At 37.4% G+C, this 25,634-nt stretch overlaps 2 protein-coding genes across 12 annotated transcripts in view; both read left to right on the top strand.

Moving 5' to 3' along the window:
• The window catches only part of LOC129246238 (F-BAR domain only protein 2), a 39,367-nt gene that overhangs the window by 221 nt on the left and 13,512 nt on the right, over nucleotides 1-25,634 (top strand). For 3 of the 11 annotated variants that reach the window (XR_008582453.1, XM_054884957.1, XM_054884890.1), the window contains exons 2-6: nucleotides 20,157-20,413; nucleotides 20,490-21,056; nucleotides 21,129-21,227; nucleotides 21,302-21,398; nucleotides 21,488-22,288. Coding sequence is in view for 10 of the 11 variants with exons in the window: in XM_054884957.1 (XP_054740932.1) it covers nucleotides 20,384-20,413; nucleotides 20,490-21,056; nucleotides 21,129-21,227; nucleotides 21,302-21,398; nucleotides 21,488-22,288 (1,594 nt within the window). In the remaining variant the exon portion in view is untranslated. Of the gene's footprint in view, nucleotides 1-550; nucleotides 742-882; nucleotides 993-20,063; nucleotides 20,089-20,156; nucleotides 20,414-20,489; nucleotides 21,057-21,128; nucleotides 21,228-21,301; nucleotides 21,399-21,487; nucleotides 22,289-25,634 lie in introns of those variants that run through there. The other 8 variants (XM_054884969.1, XM_054884947.1, XM_054884917.1 and 5 more) reach the window with 7 other exon arrangements.
• Nucleotides 361-12,982, top strand: LOC129243730 (lysine-specific demethylase 3A-A). The gene is made up of 2 exons (XM_054881018.1): nucleotides 361-544; nucleotides 8,731-12,982. The coding sequence occupies exon 2, from the start codon at nucleotides 8,737-8,739 to the stop codon at nucleotides 12,832-12,834; it is 4,098 nt and encodes a 1,365-aa protein (XP_054736993.1). The 5' UTR covers nucleotides 361-544; nucleotides 8,731-8,736; the 3' UTR covers nucleotides 12,835-12,982.

The raw sequence follows: 25,634 nt of genomic DNA, 5'->3' as shown, positions 1-25,634 counted from the left end.
TGGTAATGACAAATGTATTCACATCCGAAAGTCACAAGTAAAATGTTTGTATTCAATGAGTGCAAAGTGTAATTTAAACAAATTTGTATTGATTGGAAACTATAATATTGCTAAGAGAAAGAGAAATAATTGAAAGAAGGCACGCAAATTGAAAAAACATGAAAAGAAGCCTTTAACCAGAGTTGCCTCGTGCTCCAATAAGTTTTAAATTTTATCTTCTGCCTTTGGAAGAATTGTATGGGTATTGTGTGCATTTCAGATAAATTTTATTAGCTTCGATTTTTAAGTTCTCGTAATTCAAGAACATTTATTTGATTTAGTACATTAAATCTCGTTTAAAATAAATTTTTAATAAAATTTGCTAACGAAGTAATTTGAAAATTTTGATTTTGTCCCTTAATGACCGATTTTCTACATTCATTTCGGACGTATCGTTTTTCCCTCGGTTATTCAATGTTATCGTATAAAGTGTTTTTTTCCATTCAGCGCTACAGCACAAAAATGTGTGTACGCTCAATGATGCAGTTTGCTGTTGAAAACCGTAGTACGTGTTTGTGCCACAAAAAGTAATCAAAAATTAAGCAAAAGGGTGGGGAAGAAATTGATTAAATTCAAAGGCCACGGGTTTTGCAAAAGTGACAATTTGTGAATTCTTGAAGGTATTTGCTTAATGTATGCTGGTTTTCAAATTAGTGCTTCTGTAGCTGAATTGCAAATCACTTTCTTCCTTCGTAAAATAGCGTAAGTGTGATGGGAAAAGTGCCTAAGCGAAACCACAAAATTACATAAAAAAGGACAGCAAATCCAAAGCTTTAAAACGCCTGGGAGTTTTATTTCAGTTTGTGTGTGTATAAGTGTTTGTCTAATGGGGTGAGCCGGGAAAACTTGGAAATAAGTAAATAAATTTATTTATATGCTAGTGCTTTAAAACGAACAGTTTAATAGCATGGCAACGGTAACCAATTACAGCAATAACATTTGGTCATTGAAAGGTACTTGTAATTTTTAAACCCCTTACTCAGTTAATTTCTGGAACAAAGTTATTTTGCTGATTGAACCGATTTACATATTTAAACTTTCTTCTTAACTTAATTTATAAACCACCAGTAATAGTAAATAGTTGTACGCTCTCTCTAATTAAATTTTGTAGGTATATTCATACATATATGTACGAGGTATTACGTTCCTGTAATAATAAAATAACATAAATAAATGATACTAAAAGAAATATGTAATAAATATTTATAAATAATACTTAGAGGACTAAAAACACGAGTTGTATTATAAAACCACTTGTTAGAACTTTAACATGCTTGCGTTGTAGATTCAATTATATGTATTTTCATATCTATGCTTATATGTATATATGTATATATGTGTATACATATATGTATGTACGAAATTGTAATTTGAGGGCGTTCACATTGGTCGCATATTTGTCATACTCTTTTTTTTGTAGCTTTTACATACATACATACATACATACATACATACTACATACTCGTACTTATGTAGGTAAGTTGAAGTAGTGCTGATTAGCATAGATCAACGGCAAGGCACTCTCGGCTTATTTGGATATGCAAGTTTTTCGTCTTATAATCTGTTTCTTTCTTTTTGGGGGAAAAAAAACACACAACAAAAAATCAAGTTAGTTAACAGCTCGCTTTCTCAATCGGTATTCTTTGGGCAATATTACTTAATTCTGCCAAAATAGGATGTTCTTCTAAAACGCGTATTAGAGCTGTCAAGTGTGTAGTCTGTCATCTACAAGATTTGTGAGAGTATTTTTGGTTGTGACGTAACAATTCTGCAAACAAAAGAGAGAAGGGCGTAGTACAATTATTTCGCCCAGTAATGCCTTTCCTCAGCAATCATTTTATTTGAGTACGCTACAGTAAAGAATTGCCTGTAAGCAATAAATTAAAATGCCTAATTATTATGTCAGAAACTCAGCTGATTCTTTCAAATTAACTGTGAGCGGGATAGCGTTTGGCGGATGTCATAATGAAAATAGCTCAGAAATTCTAAGATTGTGTTGGTGATATACGAAAAAAATTAACTCAGCCATTACTCCTGTTACTTCGTCCTACCGTCTGAACAACGACTGATTGGACGACTGTGTGAATACGTGCGAAATGAGCGGCCATACTTCTCCTGCTGAATCCCTGGTGATATGCAGCAGAAGCTACTCTCACAATTTTGCTTCGGAGGTCCAAACTTTGTAAACTATTATCCCTGGCGGATGTCAGGGATGTCATGCTACATATCAAGAAAGATAGGCTACAATATTTGGCCATCGGAAGTAAAATTGTTATAGTAACCTTGGCTGCCACGTTACGGGTACTCGGCAACTACACACACTCGTCGAATCATTCGTTGTGCAGATCACGGTGTGTACAATGGAGAGATGTGACCGTTAATCGGCTCTCAGCGATTTTGAAGAAGTCAGTTGATTGGCTGACATAACCGGGATTGTGTTGGTGAAAAAAAAAATCAACATAGTCATGTTACTTCGTTGTCGTTATATACAATAATTAAATATGTACATATATTCTAAAAATGCACTGAGTTGAAAGCTTTACGACAATATCATTTATATTCTATCATGGCATGGGATTACGGGAATTTTTCCCACTTTTTTTATTTATTTTTCTTATTCTTATATTTCTTGTTTTTTTGTGATTTTCTTGTTTACATGCAAATCTTTTTTAAAATAGCTTCATGCAATAATATTTAATATGTAACAAATGTATGTATATAATTTTATTTTTTAATTTACTTTCGCTGCGGCATTCTGGTTATCGCATACTGGTAATAGCTTTCGCAATATACCCAAGCGGGAAACGCGAATCGTCAAAAATCAAAACAAAACAATCAAAGAACGCCAAATAAAAACAACGTACACACATACAAGAATTTCACATACGAGTGTATACCTTATAATAGCTGCTAATTGTCATTTTCCCCACATTCAGCTGTTATTGACAGCAGTTATTTACTAAATACAATCAATTTTGGTTTGCGAAATTGTGGGTAGCGAACAACTAATTGTACGTCTCTTTCTCGCTCCGACCACAAGAACCAACGCCTTACGGAGTGGCTCAACACTTTGACTTTACACTTAGCTCAATCAGACTAATGTATTTAACATACAATAAGGTCATTTGGCATTTGAACTTTTTCAATTTGTATCAATTTGTCATGGGGTGTACTCGAAAATAAAATTATCAGCAGCTCGATTAAAATGTTGACCGTTGTTGCTGCTGATGACATGTTGCGAAGTAGGGAGAACAGACTTTAGCTTAGTAGATATGTACATATTTGGATGTGTAGGACGCTAACTGAACGAACATAAGGGTTTCTTCCATCAAAGGTAATTGTAATGCAAATAGGAAGCCACCATTTAATCGCCATTGCTGGAAGACTGGACATCCGATTGAAATTTTGCGCAGCACAATCGTATTTTTGGACTAGAATTTTTTTGAATTGGATGCCATTGCTGGTTTGTTTTGTTCATTTGCGTTGACGTCAGATGAAGGTCATTACGAATAGTTAGCTTTTTCGTCAAATACTGTTGTTTGCTGAAGAGGAATCACACCATTAACAACAGCACTTTTTTCTACAGAATTTAGATGTTGCAAATTTACGTTGCTAATAATGAAAACTTAATTAAGCACTTTTAATAAGTTTGTAAAGTTGCGCTCATATTAATAGCAGCACTTTCCACAGAAAGGAAGACGTAATAAATTTAAAAAATCCTGGTTTGATTCAGATTTATTTTTTAACTGACTTAATGTTGACTAAATCTATACTATAAAGGTGAATCTCTGTACGTTGTCCGCGCATCACTACGAAACGAAAACACCAAATGACGTAAACATTTTTATACATTCATATTTTCACCCAATGAAGGTTATAGGCATGTTTTTATGATGGAACTCCCTTCCCACAGCTCCCAGGCCGCGCTTCCACTCTCATTCGTCACTAATAATCGAATATTTGCTTAAATTTAATCTAAAAAGTCTTAGTTTTTCCTATTTCCCACTATTTATAGCACACTCTAGACTTCATCATCCGCATAAGCTGTTCAACTATGACCCAAATGCAAAGTTCAAAAACGGTTTGAGATAGAAAATTAATAAAAATTATTTTGCTTGATATTTTTCTGATTGGTTGTTTTGAATTTATTCAACGAGGCATAGCAATGGATGCCGGGTATTGTAATATTATGGTTATTAATAAAAAATTATTTTCTATGAAATTATTGTTTGTAATTCTTTTATATAATACATATCCTAAATCCCTCAAAACTACTCCTACGCGAGCGGGGCCGCGGATTAAAGCTAGTAATTTATATTATTATATTCATAAAATAGGTGTGTGATATGTTGGCTAGTTTTGGCTATTTATACTACTTTTGTTTATTTAGTGTATTATTTTTTATAAAAGTTTAATTCATTGTATAACAAAAACCATATAATTGTTTCATCAAACTTTGTGTAAAAGTTATAAAAAATTTGGAAATTTTGATTAAAACTTCAAACTTTTTTATCAGGATAATTTTTGGTATAAAGTTTTACTCTAGTCCATCCTATTTTGTACAACAAAGTCCGCAAGTTGCAAGTGGGTGCAAATTACCGTTGATTTTTGAAAATTTTTATTATTCACGCATTTTCTTAGGATATGTATACAAAACACAATTTTTCACACAATCTTCCACATTTTTTTTATATACATTAAACGTTTAGCTTTTAAATTAAAATTAAAAGAATATATTAAATTTCATTTCTTTCACAAAAAGGTATATTTTAAGATTTATATTTATTGGAGGTTTGCACCTCGAACTCAGTGTCTTTTGTGCCATCTACTCATTACAGTACCTCATCCAGACCCAGTTTCCTTATGAGCTGGGTTGGACTGAGCGTATGTGTCTTTCTTCTGGTTGCAAATTATCGAGATGTCTCAAATATCCCTGCGCTATAGCTCTGCTGAGAAGTTGCGTTCGCAGGCTGCAAAGGTCTGTGAGAATGCCCGTGAGCATTCTCAGTTTATCCTTGGTGGGAGTTTTGAGCTCCTCGACGCAAACCCTTCATTTCGAAGGTAAATAAGAAAAAGAGGCTAGGCTTTTCTAAACAGCATTTCAATAAGCCCAACGCTTTTTGGAACACCACCATATTTAGTGATGAATCAAAATTCATTTTATTTAGGTCAGATGGAGCACAAAAGATTTGGCAAAAGCCAAATAAAGAGCTTCAAGAGAACAACCTGCTCAAAACAGTTAAACACGGTGGAGTAAATGTGATGGTTTGGGGGTGTTTCGCGGCATCTGGTGTCGGAAAGCTCGTGTTCATACATGAGACAATGGATAAGCATAAGAAAATTTAAGTCAAAGTGTCGAAAAACTGGACCTTAAAGGGACAATTTGGCAATTTCAACCAGATAATGACCCAAAATATTCGTCTTATCTTGTGGAGGAGTACCATTGCAAACAGCTTAAAACACCCCCCCAATCGCTGGACTTAAATCCTATTGAGCATGTGTGGCATCTTCTGGAACGGGAGATACGAGCTCACCACATAACGTCAAAGGATTCTCTAAAAGAGGCAATAATTGCTGAATGGAATAAAATAGCACCTTCCGAAACTTCAAATCTGATAAATAGTATGAACAGACGTTTGCACGCCGTTATTCAGTCTAAAGGAGGACCCACAAAGTATTAACGCGTTACAGCTGCAATTGAGCAAGCTGATTACGCTACCTGTGCCAATACTGTTTTGATGTGAATTTGTGCCTTATTTTACCTTTCAAGGTTGAGCTTGTAAACCTAAGCCGAAACTAATTTTTTTTTGTTGAGATACGTAATAAATAAATACATTTAGAACATACAGTTTTCTATTTTTTTATACTTTCATAAGAAGAAAAGTTTTAGTACTGAGAACTTTGATTTTTCAAGTGTGCCAATACTTTTTTGACTCACGGTACATATGATGCCTCAAAAAAAGTATCACTGTCGCAATTATTCTAGTTCGAACACACTCACTGTTGTTTTTTGTTTCTAAATAATTTAGCACACTTAGCGATACACTAATATCGCTAAAATCTTTAGTTTTTTGTGTTAAAAAAGTTTCACGTAGCGAGGTTTCAGTGTAGTTCGCAACTTACACCACAATCTCATGCTATTTCAGGCGAATGCTTTTCCTAAACCTTTCTGTCTACTTCTTCTTGTTTTATGATGCTCATTTGTTTGTATAAAATTATCGTTTACGTAATAAAGCAGAATCCAAATAAGCCCTATCTGTAGCCAAAAGAAAGAATGAGTTTTTATCTTTATATTCAGTAACTGCCGCTATGTTGATTGTGTCTTCTTATGTATAGACACAAACTTTTACTATTTGTACAAGATATGGGTGCGGTAGGTGCGGTAAAAAATATGCGACACTGACCCCAATCGAAATATTTTTTTTTTTTCGTTTTCTAATCCGTCTATAAATATCGTTACGGCTAACAGTTTGTTCTGGGTTTAAAACGTCAATATAATTGAAAAGTGTTTTTTTATTGCTTATGAGAATAAGTTTCCGTCCTTTCTTAGCCAAAGTTACGAATTACTTAAACAATGAAACAATATATGATATTATGTGAAGTATGTGCCATTGGAAGCTACAACTTTACTCCATCTTTCATGCAGCATACGGATTCCTCTGACGAAAAATTCGAGTTCTTTTGATTTGATCCATTCATTGAGCCATTTTGCGATGCTTTCTTTCGTAAGAAGTGAACCACTCTCCAATAAGGGCTGACTGCATTGATCGGAACAGATGGTAATGCGAAGGTGCAATGTCTGGGGAATACGGCGGGTGCGGCGAGATTTCCTAATTCAGACCCTCTAAATATGTCTGGACCGATTTAGCAACGTGTGGCCTGACGCTGTATGCGGCAAAATCAGTTTGTCATGTCTACCGTCTCATTCCGGCCGCTTTTCTTAAAGAGCTCGATTCAAACTTATTAGCTGCAGTCGGTAACGATCGCCAGTGATGGTTTAAGATGATTTAAGGATTTCATAATAGATGACACCCTTCTGATCCCACCAGATGCACAACATAACCTTTGAAGCATGAATATTTTTTTTTCACTGTCGATGGACCTGGTTCACCTGGTAGGCTCCCAACATTTTCGACGCATAGGGTTATCATAAGATATCCATTTTTCATCGCCAGTGACTGTGCGATGCAGAAAACCTTTTCTTTTCTCTCGTTCAAGAAGCATCTCCCACGCCACCAAACGTCTCTCAGTATCCCTCTCCTTCAATTGATGTAGCACCCAGTTACTTGCTTTCTGGACCATTCCAAATTGCCACTTTGGAAGCGTCAAAACTACTCTTTACAAGTTGATTACCGTAATACCAAGCGTGATTACCGTAAATATTGATCAATATACGACACGTTTCAGCTGCTCTTTTCCTTAAAAGTTAATAGTGAAGCATGACTTCCCGCAAATGCGGTTTTTTTTCGGGACGAACGTAGACATTTGTGATGTCAGATAAAAAAGGATATTTACACCTCAAACGAATGTCAATTACTACGATCGAGACTTCACATATACACCTTCAAATCACCAGTATATTATTAGAGCGAACACAAAAATAGTATCAACAGCGCCACTTCTTTTACGAGGGCGGAAACTTATTCCCATACCTAACAATAATGGTTATCCCTCTAGAGTGTATTTCTGCCTTGAAAATTTTACTTATAAAAATTATCTGTCGGTCTGAGACGGCATAAAATCGCATTAGTATCAAAAATATCTCTAACGCTACAATTTAGCTGATTGAAATTTGGCAAATATTTTCCCCGAATCAATTTTTTTATCTTTGGCCTTATACGTCGGTGCCAAGTCTCGTTCAAAAGTTGATCGCTTCGATCGAAGTTGCAGCGATGCATTTCTTTTCGCATACATTTTTTACGTTTATTTTCATTTATTTGCGTTATGGTTTTCATAGATTTAGACACCTGTTGATTTTAGAATAATTTTAAAGTAAATACGGTAAGTGCAGGTAATGTGGTGGTAGTGAGTGGGCAAAGCCCGTTTATGTCCAGAAATTGAAACTTAAAATCGTTTAATACTTTTAGCAATCACTTTTTATGTATAAACATATATTTTGCTTTATGACTATGTAGATTCTTTTGTTGTGCCCTTCTATATTCGCAAAAACCATCTTGGTCAAAGCCGATAAGAATCCGCAGTAGATTTTTTACCGTCTGGTATGAGAGAGTCCATCCTTTACATCCAATATACATTTTTCAACATTTCTTGCCGTTTCGTTGTCAAAGATAAGATTCCTATATACGAAAAACTGACTTGCAAGATTTCGCAATAAATTACAGTTAGTAGGTAATATTTAAAGATACGGTTTAACTGCCAGCCACATTACCTTTCATGCGTTTCGTATTTCAAATTGGCACAATATTTATGTTACAAAAAATATTAATTTACACTTTAGCATAAGAATAAGAAAGAAATATAGTTGTGAAAACTGCGTTAAAAACAATTTACAAAGATGGCACCGATTACTGAGTACTCACTTCCGCCCAAGCATTACCCGCATACGACCGCATTTGATACATAGCGATATGTGCACGTTTGAGCAGTGGAGATTAACATGGCTATTTTCTCTTCATTTTTCTTTATCTTTTTTCGCTTCCTCACTGGCCGAACCACAAACCATGTACGTAGAAAAAAATGTCTGAAGAAAATGACAAAGATGTGGAAGCAGAGGTTACTTGCCGCAGTTTGGCTGAGGAGCTGCTGCGTGAAATGCCTGATATGAAAGACGAGATCGAACAGGAATTAAAAGATGCATTGTCGAAAAGTAATGATAACATCGAAGAAAATAAAGAGGAAGACGATGCGAAAGCACTAGCAGCCAAAGAAAGTCCTGACACTGATTCAGCAATACAAGAAGAACCATCTAAAATGTCAGAAAATGTGGATGCTGTAGAAGAAAGTAAAAACCCAGCTGATGTAGAACTGGACTTAAAAAATTCGTGTCCGAGCATATTTATTGACATGCCTGGCGATGTGAAAGCAATGGAATCGACAGATATGCTGGAGGTTAAGGAAGTAAAAATTAGCTCAACAGAGTGTGAGAACGAGGAGAAGGAGAAAAAGGTGGAGAAGCAGGAGGTTAATGAAACATGCACTGAGCAAATTAAAATAGAAACTACAATTTGTGAGAACAAAAGTTCCGAAGATGTTAAGCTGAATACAGACGACTGCCCGATCGCTGCTAAGAAGCCAAAGTTGGAAATTCCCACCGAACGAAAGTCGATTATTGAAATTCATATCGCCAATAAGGTGGTCGACGATAAAGAAGCACTAGCAGAGTTAGAGCGTATACGCAAGCTTAAGGAGCAAACGATTATCGAATTAAATCGATTGAAATGTCAGGAAGATAAGCTGCTCAGAATCGAGACTATAAATAAGCAATTGCAAAGAAATATAGAGCACAAATGCGATGTTACGACTAATGAGAACGAGGAAATTATTGAAAAGAAGAAAGTATGCGATGTTTCGACTAATGAAAGCGAGGAAATTATTGAAAAGAAGAAAGTATGCGATGTTACGACTAATGAGAACGAGGAAATTATTGAAAAGAAGAAAGTATGCGATGTTTCGACTAATGAAAACGAGGAAATTATTGAAAAGAAGAAAATATGCGATGTTTCGACTAATGAAAACGAGGAAATAATTGAAAAGAAGAAAGTAGTTGTGGAAGAGAAAAGGGAAGAAGAAAATGAAAAGAAATATGAAACAAAAAAAAAAGTTGACGAAGGGAGTGCAGAAGAGACAGTAACCGTGGTAACTACGGCGTCGACGCCAGCGTACGCTGAATCTTTACCATCCATCGAGAATATTAATAGTGAAGATCCGACGAATTTAACCACCGACGTCGAAATGAGTACCATCACTGCTACGGAGATTGCAACAGCATCTGAGAATGTGGTCCGTGAAGAAGAATTGCAGAATTCAAATAACGCCGTCGAAATACTGAAGGCAAACACTGATGCGGAAACGGAAGTGAATATAGGAGCGGCAGCCTGCGCAGTACCAGTGCCGTCTGCACCAGCTAGCCTTAAATCTGTACCATCCACTGAATCTGATAACCATAAAGAATCTACCAATTCAAACACTGGCGACGAAAATAAGAATGTCACCGCTACTGACATATCTCCTGGCGTTAGAACTGACGCAATGCCAACCCCATCAATAGAAGTAGCAGCAACATCGGCAGCAGTTACCACCACTTCAACAACTGCACCATCTACTTCAATACCGCCCGATGAGAGCAGTAATCATTCCATCACAGGCGAGCCTGATCATAATTTGCCGCCAGAAGAACTCACTGCCGAAGAGGAAGAACGCGATCGTGAATTGCGAGCTTCACGTGCGACATTTTTGCAACATTTACCTTGCTTCAAGTTGCAGCGAAACTCAGTCAGCGCTAACAGCAGCGAGGTAGACTCCAATGGCATTGCTGCAAGAAGCCAACCCATACCCAGGTGCCGCGAGTGCCGACGGCGCAATACCCAGGGAGTTTCAGATGTCTACTGTCGTTTTTATGAATTTCGCCGTTTACAGTATAATGAGGCGGGTGAATTGCTTGTGGCCGGTTTCCCCAACCCCTATAAGGATCCCACGCCTGATGACTTGCGGATTTGGCAACCGGACAAGCTGAGTGAACCTACTGCAGGTTGGATGGACATTCAAGTAGCCCGCTATATTCTGTTGCATGCAGGCGATCAGTTCTGTTACTTATGGCAGCAGGAAGCCGAAGCTTTGCGTTTACATGAAAATCCCAATACAGTTATCGCTTGGAAAAAGGTGGTGCAGGGTTTGCGAGAAATTTGTGATGTCTGCGACACAACACTTTTTAATTTTCACTGGACATGCGATAAGTGTGGATTTGGTGTGTGCCTCGATTGTTTCAAAGATCGCAAAGAACAGCGTAGCTGTCGCAAGAGGCGTACGGGCGATAAAACGCAACGTGGCCACGACGAGTTTCACTGGATGCTGTGTACCGCCACCACACCCTCCCATCAAAAACACGAGCTGCGTGAGCTCATGCTGACGCAGATTATTGCTGGCGACGCACTGAATGTGTTGGGTCGACTGTTGCACGATATACGCGCTATGTGGCAAGTGCCGCAGATGTGCGGCTGCTTGTTAAGTAAACAGGATCTACCGCCGGACACGGAATTAGGAACTTTAATACAAGACATGATCAAGGAGTCACAATTAAAACAGCAAACGAGCGCTTCATCACTGGCTACTGAAGAGACTTTGCGCAAACAGGCACGCATGGAGGAGCTGCACGCCAAGAAGTTGGAATTCGCGCGCGCCAGGGGTATTGATTATGTGCCCGGGCGCGTATGGACCAAGGAGACACTGGGAAAGGATCCAATCACAACAGCTTTTGACAATTTCAAACACATTAACTTTTTACGCAAAGGTTTGGCCGGTCTGCGTCGCTTTTTACCGCCGCGCGCAATGACACTAACATATTCGACCTTGTTGGCTCCCGGTGTACCACACGAATGGCTATGTGATGGCAAGTTGTTACGACTCACTAACGCAATGCATCCTGACAATCGCATACTCTTTCAGGAGGTATGGAAATGCGGACAACCAGTAGTGATCTCGGAGGTGGCTCGTTCGCTGAACCTCGATTTGTGGCGCCCAGAAGCTTTCTGCAATGATTTTGGTGACAAGCCGAACGACTTGATAAACTGCTTGAATGGTAATTTAGTGCCAAATCAACCGATGCGCTATTTTTGGGAGGGATTTCAATGCATTAAGAAGCGACTGCTTGACGCATATGGCAAACCGATGTTGTTGAAGTTAAAGGATTGGCCGCCAGGCGATGATTTTGCTGAAATCTTACCAACGCGTTTTGCTGATCTTATGGCCGGTTTGCCCATGCCAGAGTACACGTTGCGTACAGGTAATCTAAATATTGCCAGCTGTTTGCCGAAGATGTTTGTGCCACCTGACTTGGGTCCAAAAATGTACAACGCCTATGGCTCTGCACTACATCCTGACAAGGGCACCACAAATCTACACTTGGACATCTCGGATGCTGTCAATATTATGGTTTATGTGGGCGTACCACAAGATGCAGACAGCAAACCACAATTAGTGGCCACACAAAGAGCAATCGCCTTGGGTGGTTGCGATTATCTGACACGCGCACGCTGTCAATCGCCTGACGTTCTCCCAGGCGCCTTGTGGCACATCTTTCCTGCACGTGACGCTGATAAAATCCGCGACTTGCTTAATCGTGTAACTATCGAAAAGGGCTTTCGTTTGGAACCCGATCACGATCCCATACACGATCAGAATTGGTATTTGGATGATAAATTGCGTGCACGGCTCTTCAAGGAATACGGTGTCGAGGGTTATCCCATTGTACAGTGTCTTGGTGATGCAGTTTTCATTCCCGCAGGTGCGCCACATCAAGTACAAAATCTACATAACTGCATCAAAGTGGCAGAGGACTTCGTCTCACCGGAGAATATAACCCATTGCTATCATTTGACGCATGAGTTTCGGCATTTGTCGCACTCCCACACAAATCACGAAGACAAATTGCAGATTAAGAACATAATTTATCATGCCATCAAAGATTGTTGCCATATACTGGTGAGCGAGCTGGACCAGCGGCTGGACGAAGAGTTAGCTAAAGTAGAGGAACAGAATGCAAAGGCGCAAATGAGTCTCATTGAAGCAACAGAACTTGCAGCTAAACTTACCGGCGGAGGTGTAATTAATGACAAGTAAAGTAATTTTATCACGGCACCCATTTTTTTCAATAACATTTTTTATTCCACATATTTACCATCTCAAAATTTATGAAAGTGCATTATAATATCGTAGTTTGGTAAGTTTATGTAACTTCGTAATAAAAATATAATTATCTGTAATTTTTGTGAAATGTGTTTTTCTTTATTGGCTGGGCTCTGATGGGGCGAAAAAGCGGTTATTGTACTCGGAATGAATACCTAGTATTGTTAAGGAATTTGATGGTTAAGTTCCTGGCCCTAAGTAAGCGTCAATTTAAATAAATATTGGGTTGTTCGGAAAGTAATTTCGTTTTTTGTTTTGAAAATGAAAGACGATCTTCGTATAATGAATAAATATTTAATTAAATTATATTTTGGCCATTCTGATCCAACACCTTTTGCCATCTTTCTGGTAGTAGCATGATTCGACGCTAATGAAATATTTGGTCTTTGCTGGCAAAAAACTGATCCAGGTGATTTTTGACGTGTTCATTTGAGGTAAAGGTCCAAAAAATTTTGCAGTGACTAGAAAAAATAAATATTCGTAGGGGCCAGGTCTGGATAATATGGTGGGTGTGGCAGTACATCCCATCAAAGCTGTAAATTTTTGGCGAGTGACCAAAGTTGTATGAGGTCTCGCATTATCTTGGTGGAACACTACACCTTTTCTGTTTATTAATTCTGACCTTTTCTGTTGATGTGCACCGTTCAGTTTGTCTAGCTGATGACAGTAGATTTCCGAATTAATTGTTGTGTTATCCGGTAAAAGTTCAAAAAAGTGACTCCTTTAAAACCCCACCAAACAGACAGCATCACCTTTTTTTGATGGATATAGGCTTTTGAAACGCTTTGAGCCGGTTCATCTTTCTGCTCCATGATCTCTTGCGTTTGACATTGTTATATACAACCCATTTTTCGTCCCCAGTAATGATGCGCTTCAAAAATGGATAATTTTTGTGACGTTTGAGGAGTGAAGCACAGACGTCAACGCGATGACACAAATTTTTCTCCGTCAGGACATGGGTAACCCATATACCGAGCTTCGATGTTAAACCCAGGCCTTTCAGGTGGTCATAAACAGCTGAATTCGGTAAATTTAACCTCTCACCGATCTAACGTGTTGTTATTCGCCGGTTTGCATCAACTAATGCCTTTATCGCGTCTTTAGCAGCGTTAACCGGATTTCCAGAACGTGGTGCATCTTCGACATCAAAATTGCCGGATCAAAATTTTGCAAACCAGTTCTGGCACTGGCGTATTGTCAACACATCTTCTCCATACACATCGATTAATTTATTTCTGGCTTGAACAGCATTTTTACCTTTTCTATAGTAAAGAAGTAAAATATGACGAAAATGCTGCTTATTGCTCTCCATATTATTAAAAGGGCACCAACCAAAAATTACTGCGTAGAGTCAATTGAACTTATTCACACACAAGCTTTGCTATATCAGCTGTCAAAACATAAAATGGCAATGGGACTTAAGTGAGAAGTTAGCTGTGAAAAAATACAATAAAATCCTCTGTCGGGAAAAAACGAAATTACTTTCCGAACAACCCAATAGTATTAACAAAATAAATAGTACTTAATTATCATTAAATATAAAATCTCCGCTCTACCAAAAAATGCACCAAACAAATGTTTACGCCTCTCGGAGCGTTTTTTTTTAACAAAAAATATAGCAATGTATCGAACTATCCTGCCCTCTTTGTTGTATCATGCGCAGAGAGAGTGCCGTTGCAAGGGATACTGCTGATACCGTGATAGTGTCAGAGTCAATTGCCAGAAACCTGAAATCTGGAGGCAGAAAAAAGAATTACTCAGATGGGAGCCCATGTACCAGGCTGATCATCCATTCTCTTAATTAAGACTAAATAGTTTTTTGAAGAGCCATTTACGAAATATTTGGTATAGATAGGCGAAGGTGAATCATGATGATCATCATCATAGCAAGACAGTCTTGTGCAGACAATTGCTTCTGCAACTACAGTTCTCCACTTCGATTAATCCTCAACTACGTCTTTCCAGTTTGTGATTCGCAATTGCTACCAATATGCCAGTATTATTACCGATACATAGGCCTAGCTATTTAAACTTGCCAACTCTCTCTCTCTATGTACTCTCCGTCGATTTCAAATGAGCATTAAAATATTTCATCTAACTGTATTTCGCAGTAGTAAAAATTCAGCAGCAGTGATACAGTGCTTGATTTATTGGTTCACTTGAATAGAGGCTGTTTCCCATCATTTTGTAGTCTACAATTTTCAATTCGAACGGGTCATAGTACCGTAACATATCATATATCATAACATTGAAAGATGTAGATTGTCAGGTTTGCTATTTAGCTATGGTGAAAAAAAATTGTGAGGGGAACTTTGGCTGCACGCCACTTGAGGGATTCTGCAGCCAAATTCGGCACAATCATTTCACATGCATTCACACATTCGTTCAATCAGCCGTTGTTCAGAGGGCAACGAAGTGTTGGCATTGGTTGATTCGTATAACACTAACACAATCTCAGTTCTTTCGTAACAAACCGCTTCGTGGCTCAAGTGACATCAACCCCATCAAATTCGCTCAGAGCCGAATAACGGTTTGCTACACAGCACACCTCTAAAAATCTTTTCATCATGCATAACACCACCTTCGCGGCTGCGATGTCGACTCAAGTACCCTTCCTCGTTTCTTAAATCATGGAATGTCATCCAGATTGAACTTCTTTTCGTCACTAAATAATACTTTTTTCCATTCATTGGAATCGTTATTTGTACCAGAACTTCAAACCATGTTGTCCCTTGCAAAAACGAGGCGCCGTTCTTAGCGAAATTTATTCAAAGATGATTTTTTTTTGTAATTTTTAATGCTTCAGATGTGGCGCTCTCAGAATAGCCCTTTGAATAATGGATTTGCAGGCTGCAATGTTTGCTATTTCTTTAATTTTTGCTGTTCGAAGGGTGAAATTTGATGCAATTCTAAGGATTTTGCTGGTTTCCTTCGGTGGCAAAGTCATCGCAGATCTGCCTTTGTAGTTCTTACCATATGAGGCACAGTTGCGAACATGAAAATAGCATTACCAAAAAATGAATACAAAAATCTAAAAATGGTTAATCTATGATCTGATTACTTTTATTTTAAAATGTTTTGAAATATCCTATTCTTTAACTGAATACATTATAAATCAATTCTATAACGTCAAATAAAATTTTGTATTTTCCAAAGATAGAAATTCATGGTTCACATTAAAAATGGCAGTGGCCATATAAGTAACGCATTCCGAGCAGGTTTATAAAAAAATTAAAAAAAAAACTACAATGAGTTTTAATTAATATTAAGTTGGGTTTTTTAATTTTGTGTATGGGATCTGTGTCATAATATGAGAAACATCCCCATACCACTATTCTTGACCCCCACCGTTAATGGTTTTTAGAGCGTATTGTGGCTGATTTTCGGTACCAGGTGGACATCTAACATATTGTCGTGAACGCGTGACGTCATACAAAACTATTATATACTCGTCAGTCCATAAAATATCTCGCCACATGTCAGCTGGACTAGCATGTTTTCTCACAAATTCAAAGCTTTTTCCCTTATGTTTTGGTTTCAGGAGTAGCTTTTTCCGTGGGCTGCGAGCTGCTAATCCAGCTTTCCGTAGTCTTCTACGTGTATCCATGTCAGAAACATTTAAGTTTTTTTTTTTAATTTGTTTCGCTGACTTCATGGGATTATCTTTGGGGGACCTTACAATTCTGCGATCGTCTTGTAGGAAGCTTTTTCGATTTCCTCCTCTTTTTTCCGTGCTTTTTCACAAATTTGATTACATTTGAAATTATTTTTGCTGAAAATGAAATAATATTTTGGATTTCTGTGTAGGATCTTCCATTTTTCATCAATTTCAGAATCTGCTTCGGTTGTTCTGTAGTGCTTCGCTCGACCTAATATAGTCAAAACATAAGAAATGTATGCATGGCAGTCGCTAAAATTAAAAAAAATGTAAATAAATAACAAAAAAACGAACTTTCGTCTAAATCCATGGTGAAAAGATTTTTAGAGGTGTACTACAGATTGATTTATAGGCTTCACAGTAGACCGTTATTCGCTTCTGAGCGAATTTGACAGATATTCCGACGTCATTCATTTTGTGTTTAACAAAATTTAGCTTTAGCTTAGTGAAACACAAAACGAATGACATAGAATCCAAAGTTCGCCTAAAAATTTTTTTTCGCCACATCTAACGAGCAAACCTGGTATCTATCATCCATGGTCTAAATCTGTGCAAAATTTGATCAATATTCTTTGTATAACCTTAAAAAATTCAAGGTACTGCCATTTCAATGTTTCACTTAAAACGACGCCAATAAAGAACGGTTATTTACGGAGTCGCCAGATTTATTCAAATAAACTCTACACATCTCGAATCCCTTACCGTTCATAGATATTTGGTAATGAAATTTTCTTTTGTATGATTTATAGGCTTCACAGCTGTATATATTTAGGGTCAATTTTTCGACGCAATATTTTTAACCCAGCTTTAGTGTTTAAGGGGTTACATACGTCCAGCAGCGCCAAAAATGCGCTGAAATAAAAAATGTTTTTAAAAGGGATAAAAATAGAAATAAATATAAAAAAATTTATACGTTGTTTATTAGTACTTAAACTTTATAAAAAGATTTATTTTAATTTTTCTTTATAAAAATTGGTACCTATATAAAAGTACAATGGAAAGAAAGTTGCTCCACGGTCTGCATTATTTCTCAAATCTCGTAAAATAAAGTTGTAGTCGAAAAATTTTGCAATTTACGGTATTTAAAAAAAAAATATGCGTTTTACGTCATAAATGTCACATTTTAATTATGTTTACAAAATTTTTTTATAAAAATATCAAAAAGCCGGCTCGACAGACTATAGAGAAAATACTTTCGAATATTTTAAAAAAAAACCACATAAAAAATTTAAAAAACTGTATGAGTGCCGGAAAAGTAGTTTCGAGAAAAACGAGTTTAAATATGCAAAAGTTCAAGTGCCACAAACGAAGGTCAGCTACCTGTGCGCATCAAACTCTCGTTGGGCAGTTACATTTTCTACCATAACTTCGTATCTATGGGGAATTTTTATAATCGACTAACACAGAAATACGCCTAAAACTATAAATAATAATAATCTGTAAAAAAATCGATTTTTTGAAAATTCTGGACGTATGAAACCCCTTAAACTTACTAATGTGTGAATAGGTATATGTACATACATACATATTTATTTTAGTTCAGTTTATTAACCCTTTGGGGACGAGTGTCGGCATATAGCCGCCTAAGCCGCTTTACCGTACCAGACGCGTGTCGGCATTTAGCCGCCCAAATTAGTTCGTAGCTGTAGGGCTCGCGACGTCTGTCGTTCTGAGCGATAAGATACGCATAGGTATAGTACAAGAGTCACGTTTTTATTGAAAGAAGGGCCATTAGCGATTAAGTCTTATCTTTCTTGTAATGTAAACTGACGATGTGAGACGATGTCTGACTCTACCGAACGAATTTCAGTTCTTCAATTCAGTCTCTCAGGGTCACTGCCAGAAGAACCAGTAGGCTTTTTATATATTATATTTCATATTTTATCCTAAGCACGATGCCTAAGCGATCTACAAGGTGAACGATATGAAGTGTTACTTATTCAAAACACCATAACTTTTTTGTGTGAAATTAATTTTTATTGATTTCAAAGACAAAATTGATCAAAAATGATTACAATTTTAACATATATTCACTTTAGCTCGATATGACCACCTTTGCCTTGACTGTAGTCTTCAAACGGTCAAAAAATGAGTTGCATGCTGCACGAATGTGATCTTGAGGTATTTTGGCCCATTCTCGTATAATCGCTCCTTTCAGCGCATCCATACTGGCATATTTTTTAGTCCTCACCTTGCTCCCCAAAATGGACCAGATGGAATAGGTCATCGGATTTGCGTCTGGCGAATTGGAAAGCCATTGTGTGGACGAAATGAAGTGTGAAACATGATTTTTTAGCCATTCTTGGTTCACACGAGCTTTATGAGACGGTGCCGAGTCCTGTTGGAACGTCCTGGTCTACGACCGAAATGTTTGCGTGTGCACGGCTCTAAAGCAGCTTCTAAAACATTTTCCCGATAATAAGTCGCATTCACTTTGACACCAGACTCGATAAAAACGATTGAAGAGCGTCCATCAGCGGTCACTGCGGCCCAAACCATTACTTGCGATGGGAAATTGCTTCGAGTGGCCACACGTAAACATAATCGTTTTGAGTGTTTATGAATTGCTCAATTAGGAAATTTTTTTCATTAGAAAACACAATGTTAGGAAATTCGCCACGTTCGTGCAAGCGCAACAACTCCTTTGCTCTTTCGCTCCAAACTTTTTTTGCTGGGGTGAAAGATCGTGTGCTTTTTGGAACTTGTAAGCCTTGACCTTGAGCTCATTTTTCAATATGCGTCGAATGCTGTCTTGCGATATTTTCAGTTCTTTGGCCATTTTTCTTCCACTTCGACGTGAATTTCGTTCAAGTCGAGCCTTCACTTTCCGAACCATTTCTGGCGTTGTTGCGGTGTTTTTTGGTCCACCTCCATAGCGTTTTGCAATGCTACCACTATCATTTTAACGTCTTATAGTGCGATACACAAACATTTTATTCACTTTGAGGTGACTGAGCTCACGAACAATGGCTGGTTGTGATTTTCCAGCCAAATATAACGCAATCACATTATTACATTTGAATTCCATCACAGAAAAAAAAATTCAACACAACTGAGACGCAAATGCTTTTGATGGCTTATAAACAATATATTGAACTGTCATTAGAACAATTTTGACGTTGATGTCATGAGCTGTTTTACAGATTAAAGCAGTGTGAAGTTGGTAACACTTCATATCGTTCAGCCTGTAGAGCATGATACGTTAGATAGTGACAGTTCTGACGAATATTACTTTGAATCTGATAAGACGGAAGATGCCGGCATTACTTCGTCAATGTGAACCATACCACCCAATGCCGGAATATAAAATGTTTACATAAATACAACCAAACTTCTTTTTGTTTTTTTTCTTTTTTTTTCAATTTGTTTGTTTATAATTTTATGAAATTTTTTTCTTGTGTTAAATAAAGTCTTAGTTTTTTTAACGTTCAACATATTTATTTTCTTGACTGCGCACTCCAATACATCTCGTCCTCAGCGACGCTCGCCCGTCGAGCGGCTCCGTCCCCAAAGGGTTAATACGGGTGCAGGTTTTGTTTAGAAATATATATCATATCTTTGTGTATACTTAAACAGAATTTTTTATTCCATTTTACAGAAGAACTGCCGCAAACGTCCGGGCAATATTTGTGTCTCCAGAAAGATCGATTTATCGGAAGAAAATGAACGAACGAATTTGGTACTTAAAATGATGATAGCAAAGCCAGCTACAAGAGGTCAATTAATGAAAAGCAACTACATAAATGGTTAATGGTCTTTAATAAAAAAATATATAGTCTAAAAAATAACTTTTGATACATTAGCGAAAAGGAGAACGACGACAAAATGACGGTCGATTTCAACGATTATTTTTGGGTATATACCAATTGCAGATTTCTATTTTAATTTTGTTTAATATTTTGCATATTTTTTCCTTTTCTGTGTCGTACAGGGGGAGAAGAACAATGGTTTCGATGTACTCTATCATAATATGAAATTTGGCTGGGTAGCGAGCAAAGAACTCTCGGAGTTCTTTCGCGAAAAGTCCAATATCGAAGAACAAAACTCCAAACTAATGGCCAAGCTAGCACACAAAGCCAGCACTGGCACATTAAACAGCACCTTTGCGCCCGTCTGGACCATACTGCGCACTTCGGCAGAGAAGCTCTCTACGCTGCATCTACAAATGGTGCAAAAGCTCACCGAGCTGGTGAAGGATGTCGCCAAGTATGCCGATGAGTTACATAAAAAACATAAAACGGTTAAGGAAGAGGAATCACACACCCTGGAATGCGTACAAGCTATGCAAGCATCAACGGCGGCCGTGCAAAAGCTACGCGATCTCTACAACAGCAAAGTATTAGAATTGGAGAAGGTGCGCAAGGACAATGCATCACAAAAGGACATCGAAAAAATCGAAACGAAATTGCGCAAGTTGCAAGAAGAGTACAAAACGCTGCTTGACAAGCATAATCCGATCAAAAACGATTTCGAGCGGCGCATGACGCAGACGTGTAAGGTGTGACAAATAAAACTTGTGTGAAATTTAATGCTCTCAACGTTTGTTTATACACATGAAATTATTTTGCAGCGTTTTCAAGAAATTGAAGAGGTCCACTTGCGGCAAATGAAGGAATTTTTGTCTACATTCTTAGAGATGCTTCAAAATAATCATGACATGGTTGGACAGGTGCGTTTATCAAGTATTAATAAAAAGCTTCATGCTTACGGCAAGCAGCATCATTTTGTGTTTTTCGCCAACAGGTGCATTCAGATTTTAAGCGTCAATTTAATGACATGACGGTGGACAAGCTTTTGGAGCAATTTGTGCTCAACAAGTACACTGGCTTAGAGAAACCAAGTTCGTTTGGCTTAAACTCGATATAAAATATATTTTAATAAATAATAAATCTTTTTTCATACTCTTCCCATTCGCCGCTGGAATTGCAGAAGTGCCCGAACTCGAAATCACTCCACTTTCTATACAACAACAACAGCAACAGTCCGTCTCAGCCACACGCTTGAATCAATCGGGCGGCTCTGCTGCGGCTGCTTCCAATTCCAACTCAGCAACAAGCATACAAGGTGCCATATCACGAATTACCAGCGGTAGTGTGTCAATAGATCAACGTGGCAATGTTGAGGCCGGTTCACTGGGTAGTGGCGGTGGCGGTATCGGCGCGGCCGGTGGCAGTGGCAGTGGCAGCAATAGCCTACTAAACGCCGACGATACCATACTCGGTATACAGGCATCACCACGTGCAACATCACCAATTCTTGTAAATGCTACAACGACATACGCTACCACCACTACTAGCAGCATCAGCACTACGCCGGCAGGAGTATCATCGTCAAGCACGTCGACTGCTACCTCTACGGTGCGCAGCAATTTCTTGAATTGGTTTTCATCCAGCATTCCAAGCAATAAGCAGCCAACAAATGCCACAACAGGAGCAAACGCTGCAGCAGCGGCAACAGCGACAACAACAACAACAACCGCTAATAGTGGTGGTGGGAATTTCGGTACGGATAGTAATGGTTCTACCCACACCGGCACAGCCATCATCAAAAATTCCCTTAATTCAGAGCTTCAGTCACTGCAGGACAATAATAATCAAGGTTCATTTATGTCGTCTGCTTTAACACAATTACTGTCCGAACAAAATGCCACTACTACTACCGCTAGCCCTCCTATTCTTTCTACTACTACCAACAATACCACTACATCATCCACATCCTCCTCTTTAACAAGTAGGTTTTTCATTTATTTTTGTTCTTTTTCAATTTATTTTTATTATATTTCGTTTTTGAATTTTTAATTTTCAGTTTTCACCATGATAAAAAGGCTATAAAGCAAAACCGGTGAACGGTTGAGTTTTTTTTTGTTTTTGTTTGACATTTGTTTACCCTAAAAGTAGAGCGAAACAAATGTCGTATAATTAGAAAAAAAATTAAAAAGTGGAAATTGGCTATATTTTAGGAGTGCAGAGCAAGCCAATTATTACAAAGCCACAGAAGCTCAAAATATTCATGCCAACTTTCAGCAGCCTCACCTTATAGTCCTTTTATCATGGCTTCCCTTTTATTTGCTTAAATTTGATTTGCGTTCTTTATCGTCTTTGCTACTACTTTCGAATTTAATTTTTTGTTTGTTAATTGCGTTTATTTTAGCATTTGGTTTCTATTTATAATTTATCTTGTTTGATGCCGCATTTTATTTGTGTATGTGCCGTGATGAAAGCAGATCGGTCGTTCGTCACTCGTTTCGTTTTACTTGTAAATACATAGTAGCACACTTTTATGTATATTTGCGAAGCATTTTAGATAGTCTTCATTTAGAAAAATACTTTGTTAAGAAAAAGTTGCGATAGCGAGTCCAGAATATTTGGTTTCTTATAATTTAACGCACTAAGTAATAAAAATCAAGATTCGATAATTCCATGAAGTAGATATGGTAATTATTTTAAGTTATTTTAAGTTAAAAAAGAAAAATCACAACCAGGCATTATTTTGTTTTAGACCTTTTTCCGATCAATATATTAATTAGTTCTTATATTATATTTATCATTAAAAATAGCACTAGTCGATTTTAATTTTTTGTTCAGTACAAGAAAAAGTAATGCACAAGAACAAGTAATCATTGTTAATTTTAATAATTTTTGTTAAAAACAAAATATTCCTTTTCTTAACACTAAGCTTTCAGCAAACGGCCGACATACCGAAAGATACATACAGAAAGTACCGGGAATGTTTAAATAAAACTGAACAGAGTTAAATTTCAGACAAATCTATTTTATCTCCTTCAAAATATGACCCGTCTGAAGCAACACACATGTGCCAACGTTTAACCCAGTCCTTCATGCACTCCTGGTAGGCTGATGAAGGGATGGTTTCAGCTCCTTCGTCGCATTCTCTTTGATCACCGTTATCGACTGAAATCTCCTTCTACGAAGTGAGTGGTAACTCCAACTTGGGAAACAAAAAGAAGTCGCACGGGGCCATATCAGGTGAATACGATGCCTGCACGATGGTATTTGCTTGGTGTTTGGTCAAATAATGCAGCACAATTTGAGCTCGCTGCGATGGCGCGTTATCATCATGAAAAATCCAAGAAAAGAATCCACATTTCCGGCCGTTTGCGACGAACAGCATCGCTCAAACACTTCAAAACGGATAAATAATATTCTTCATTGACTGTCTGGTCTACCAGCATAAGAAAAAAATATGTACCGGTTCCCACGTGCGCGGTTTGTTTAAATTAAACATTCCTGGTACTTTCTGATCTGATTGGGTATATCTCGCTGTTTGATGTCCCATGTTTAATGTTGAGAATATAAAAAAATAGGAAATGATCATTATTCTTCCGCAAAGAAGAAGAAAAATTAAAATCGAAAAATATTACCATTGGCAAATCCCAAAATTACATAAAAACCAAATAATAATTATTTTGTAACAAAAAATTTATATACAGTCTGTCTAATGGAAGCGTGACCGGCATAATTCAGACGTGGAGTTCCGTTACAAAAAAATTTAAATGCTGCTAAATAGGCGTATCCTTCTCGCAATACGCATTGTGCAATTTGTTAGTTTTCTGAGAAATTTAGAAAGCGTAAATTTTTCTACAAAATGAATGAACAACTTTTTGGCAGCAGTGTTCTTGTGTACAGCACCTAAAGATCCATAAATGTCACGTGCATCTACAGCAAAATATTTTAAAACTAAACGTACCATGACGGATCAAATGACCCATTTTAAACTTTTTGTCAGAAGTTCTTTGAAATAACATTGTTAAATCGCCGTTTGCCTTAACGATTTTTATTAAAAAGTACATCGAATGTATTTTTCAAGATTTACGCCTCTCTTGCTAACTCTTTTACAGAGAAATATATTATATATGTATGATCTGCTCTAACATTTTAAAGACGTCTTTGGTGGGAATAGGAATACATAAAGTATAGGTTGGTTTAGTGTTAAGAACTCGAAAAAGTTCATAAATAAATGCGTGCAATGGTATACCGAAGTTAACCGCGTGTTGGGCGCCTGCGACTGGACATGACTTTTTCGACTTTGGTCGTGAATTTAACATATTTCTTTTATAGCTAACGACTTAAGCTTTCAAAAATTTTATTTTTTATCGATTTATAGATATAAACTTTAAAAGCGGATCCTCGAACAGGACGAAAAACGGCCAGACCCGGTTGCCCAACCGAAGATTTTAAAAAAGGTGTCCAACGGAGGGTTAAAAACGTTGACGACTTCCCCAGAGGAGCTCTAAGAAAAAACACCTTTGCAAAGCAAAATCAGAAAATTTAATTTAATTTTTTTTTTTTTTTTTTTTTTTTGTGATGAAGTCGAGGTTAACACGTTCCCTGTCCCAATACAAAAATGCAAAATTGACCGTCAAGTCCAACAAGGTTTTTTGAAAACTTTGTTTTTTTGTAGTCATGGGATAGCTTTAGTAATAATAATAACTAAAAAAAAAACGGATGTAGGGTATTTCTACCTGAAACACATATGGTCCATGAGCGTAGAGGGATATTTTTGCTTCTGCATGTTCATGAAACACATGTGGTTCAGGGAACTTTTTCTATGCTGACACACATATGGCTCAGGAACGTATCAGTGCTTATCAGTCGCACGTTTCCTGAACCATATATGGCTCAGCGGACAGGGAACGTGTTAACGTTGCGTAAAGCTGAAACAGTTTTAAGGAAAAGTCGTGTTAATGCATACAAAGACACGATTTGAGCAGGTTTACGTAAAGAAGACCTAAAATTACGGAGCACATTGAAAAAAAAGCTTGAATGGGCTAAGGCAAATTCAGAACGGAATTGGAGAAATTTAATATTAATATATAATTTAATATATTGAACTAAAAGAGATGTAAACTCTTGAACACCCTCTATGTTCTTGCCCTGCATTAACTAGAACCCGAATGAAATGTTTAGGAGCTCTGCAATATGAGAGGTTAGAATGTCTCTCGGGGTTTGAGTTTCATAGCTTACTTAGATTCGCAAAAGATGCAGGCTTATTACAAGAAGCCTACCAAAAGGAAACGTAAGGGTCAAGCTCCATCTGGTACCATTAAGGTCTATGT

The sequence above is a fragment of the Anastrepha obliqua genome, chromosome 1, assembly GCF_027943255.1.
Source record: "Anastrepha obliqua isolate idAnaObli1 chromosome 1, idAnaObli1_1.0, whole genome shotgun sequence".
NCBI lineage: Eukaryota > Metazoa > Arthropoda > Insecta > Diptera > Tephritidae > Anastrepha > Anastrepha obliqua.
This window is presented reverse-complemented; position numbering and strand designations above follow the sequence as displayed.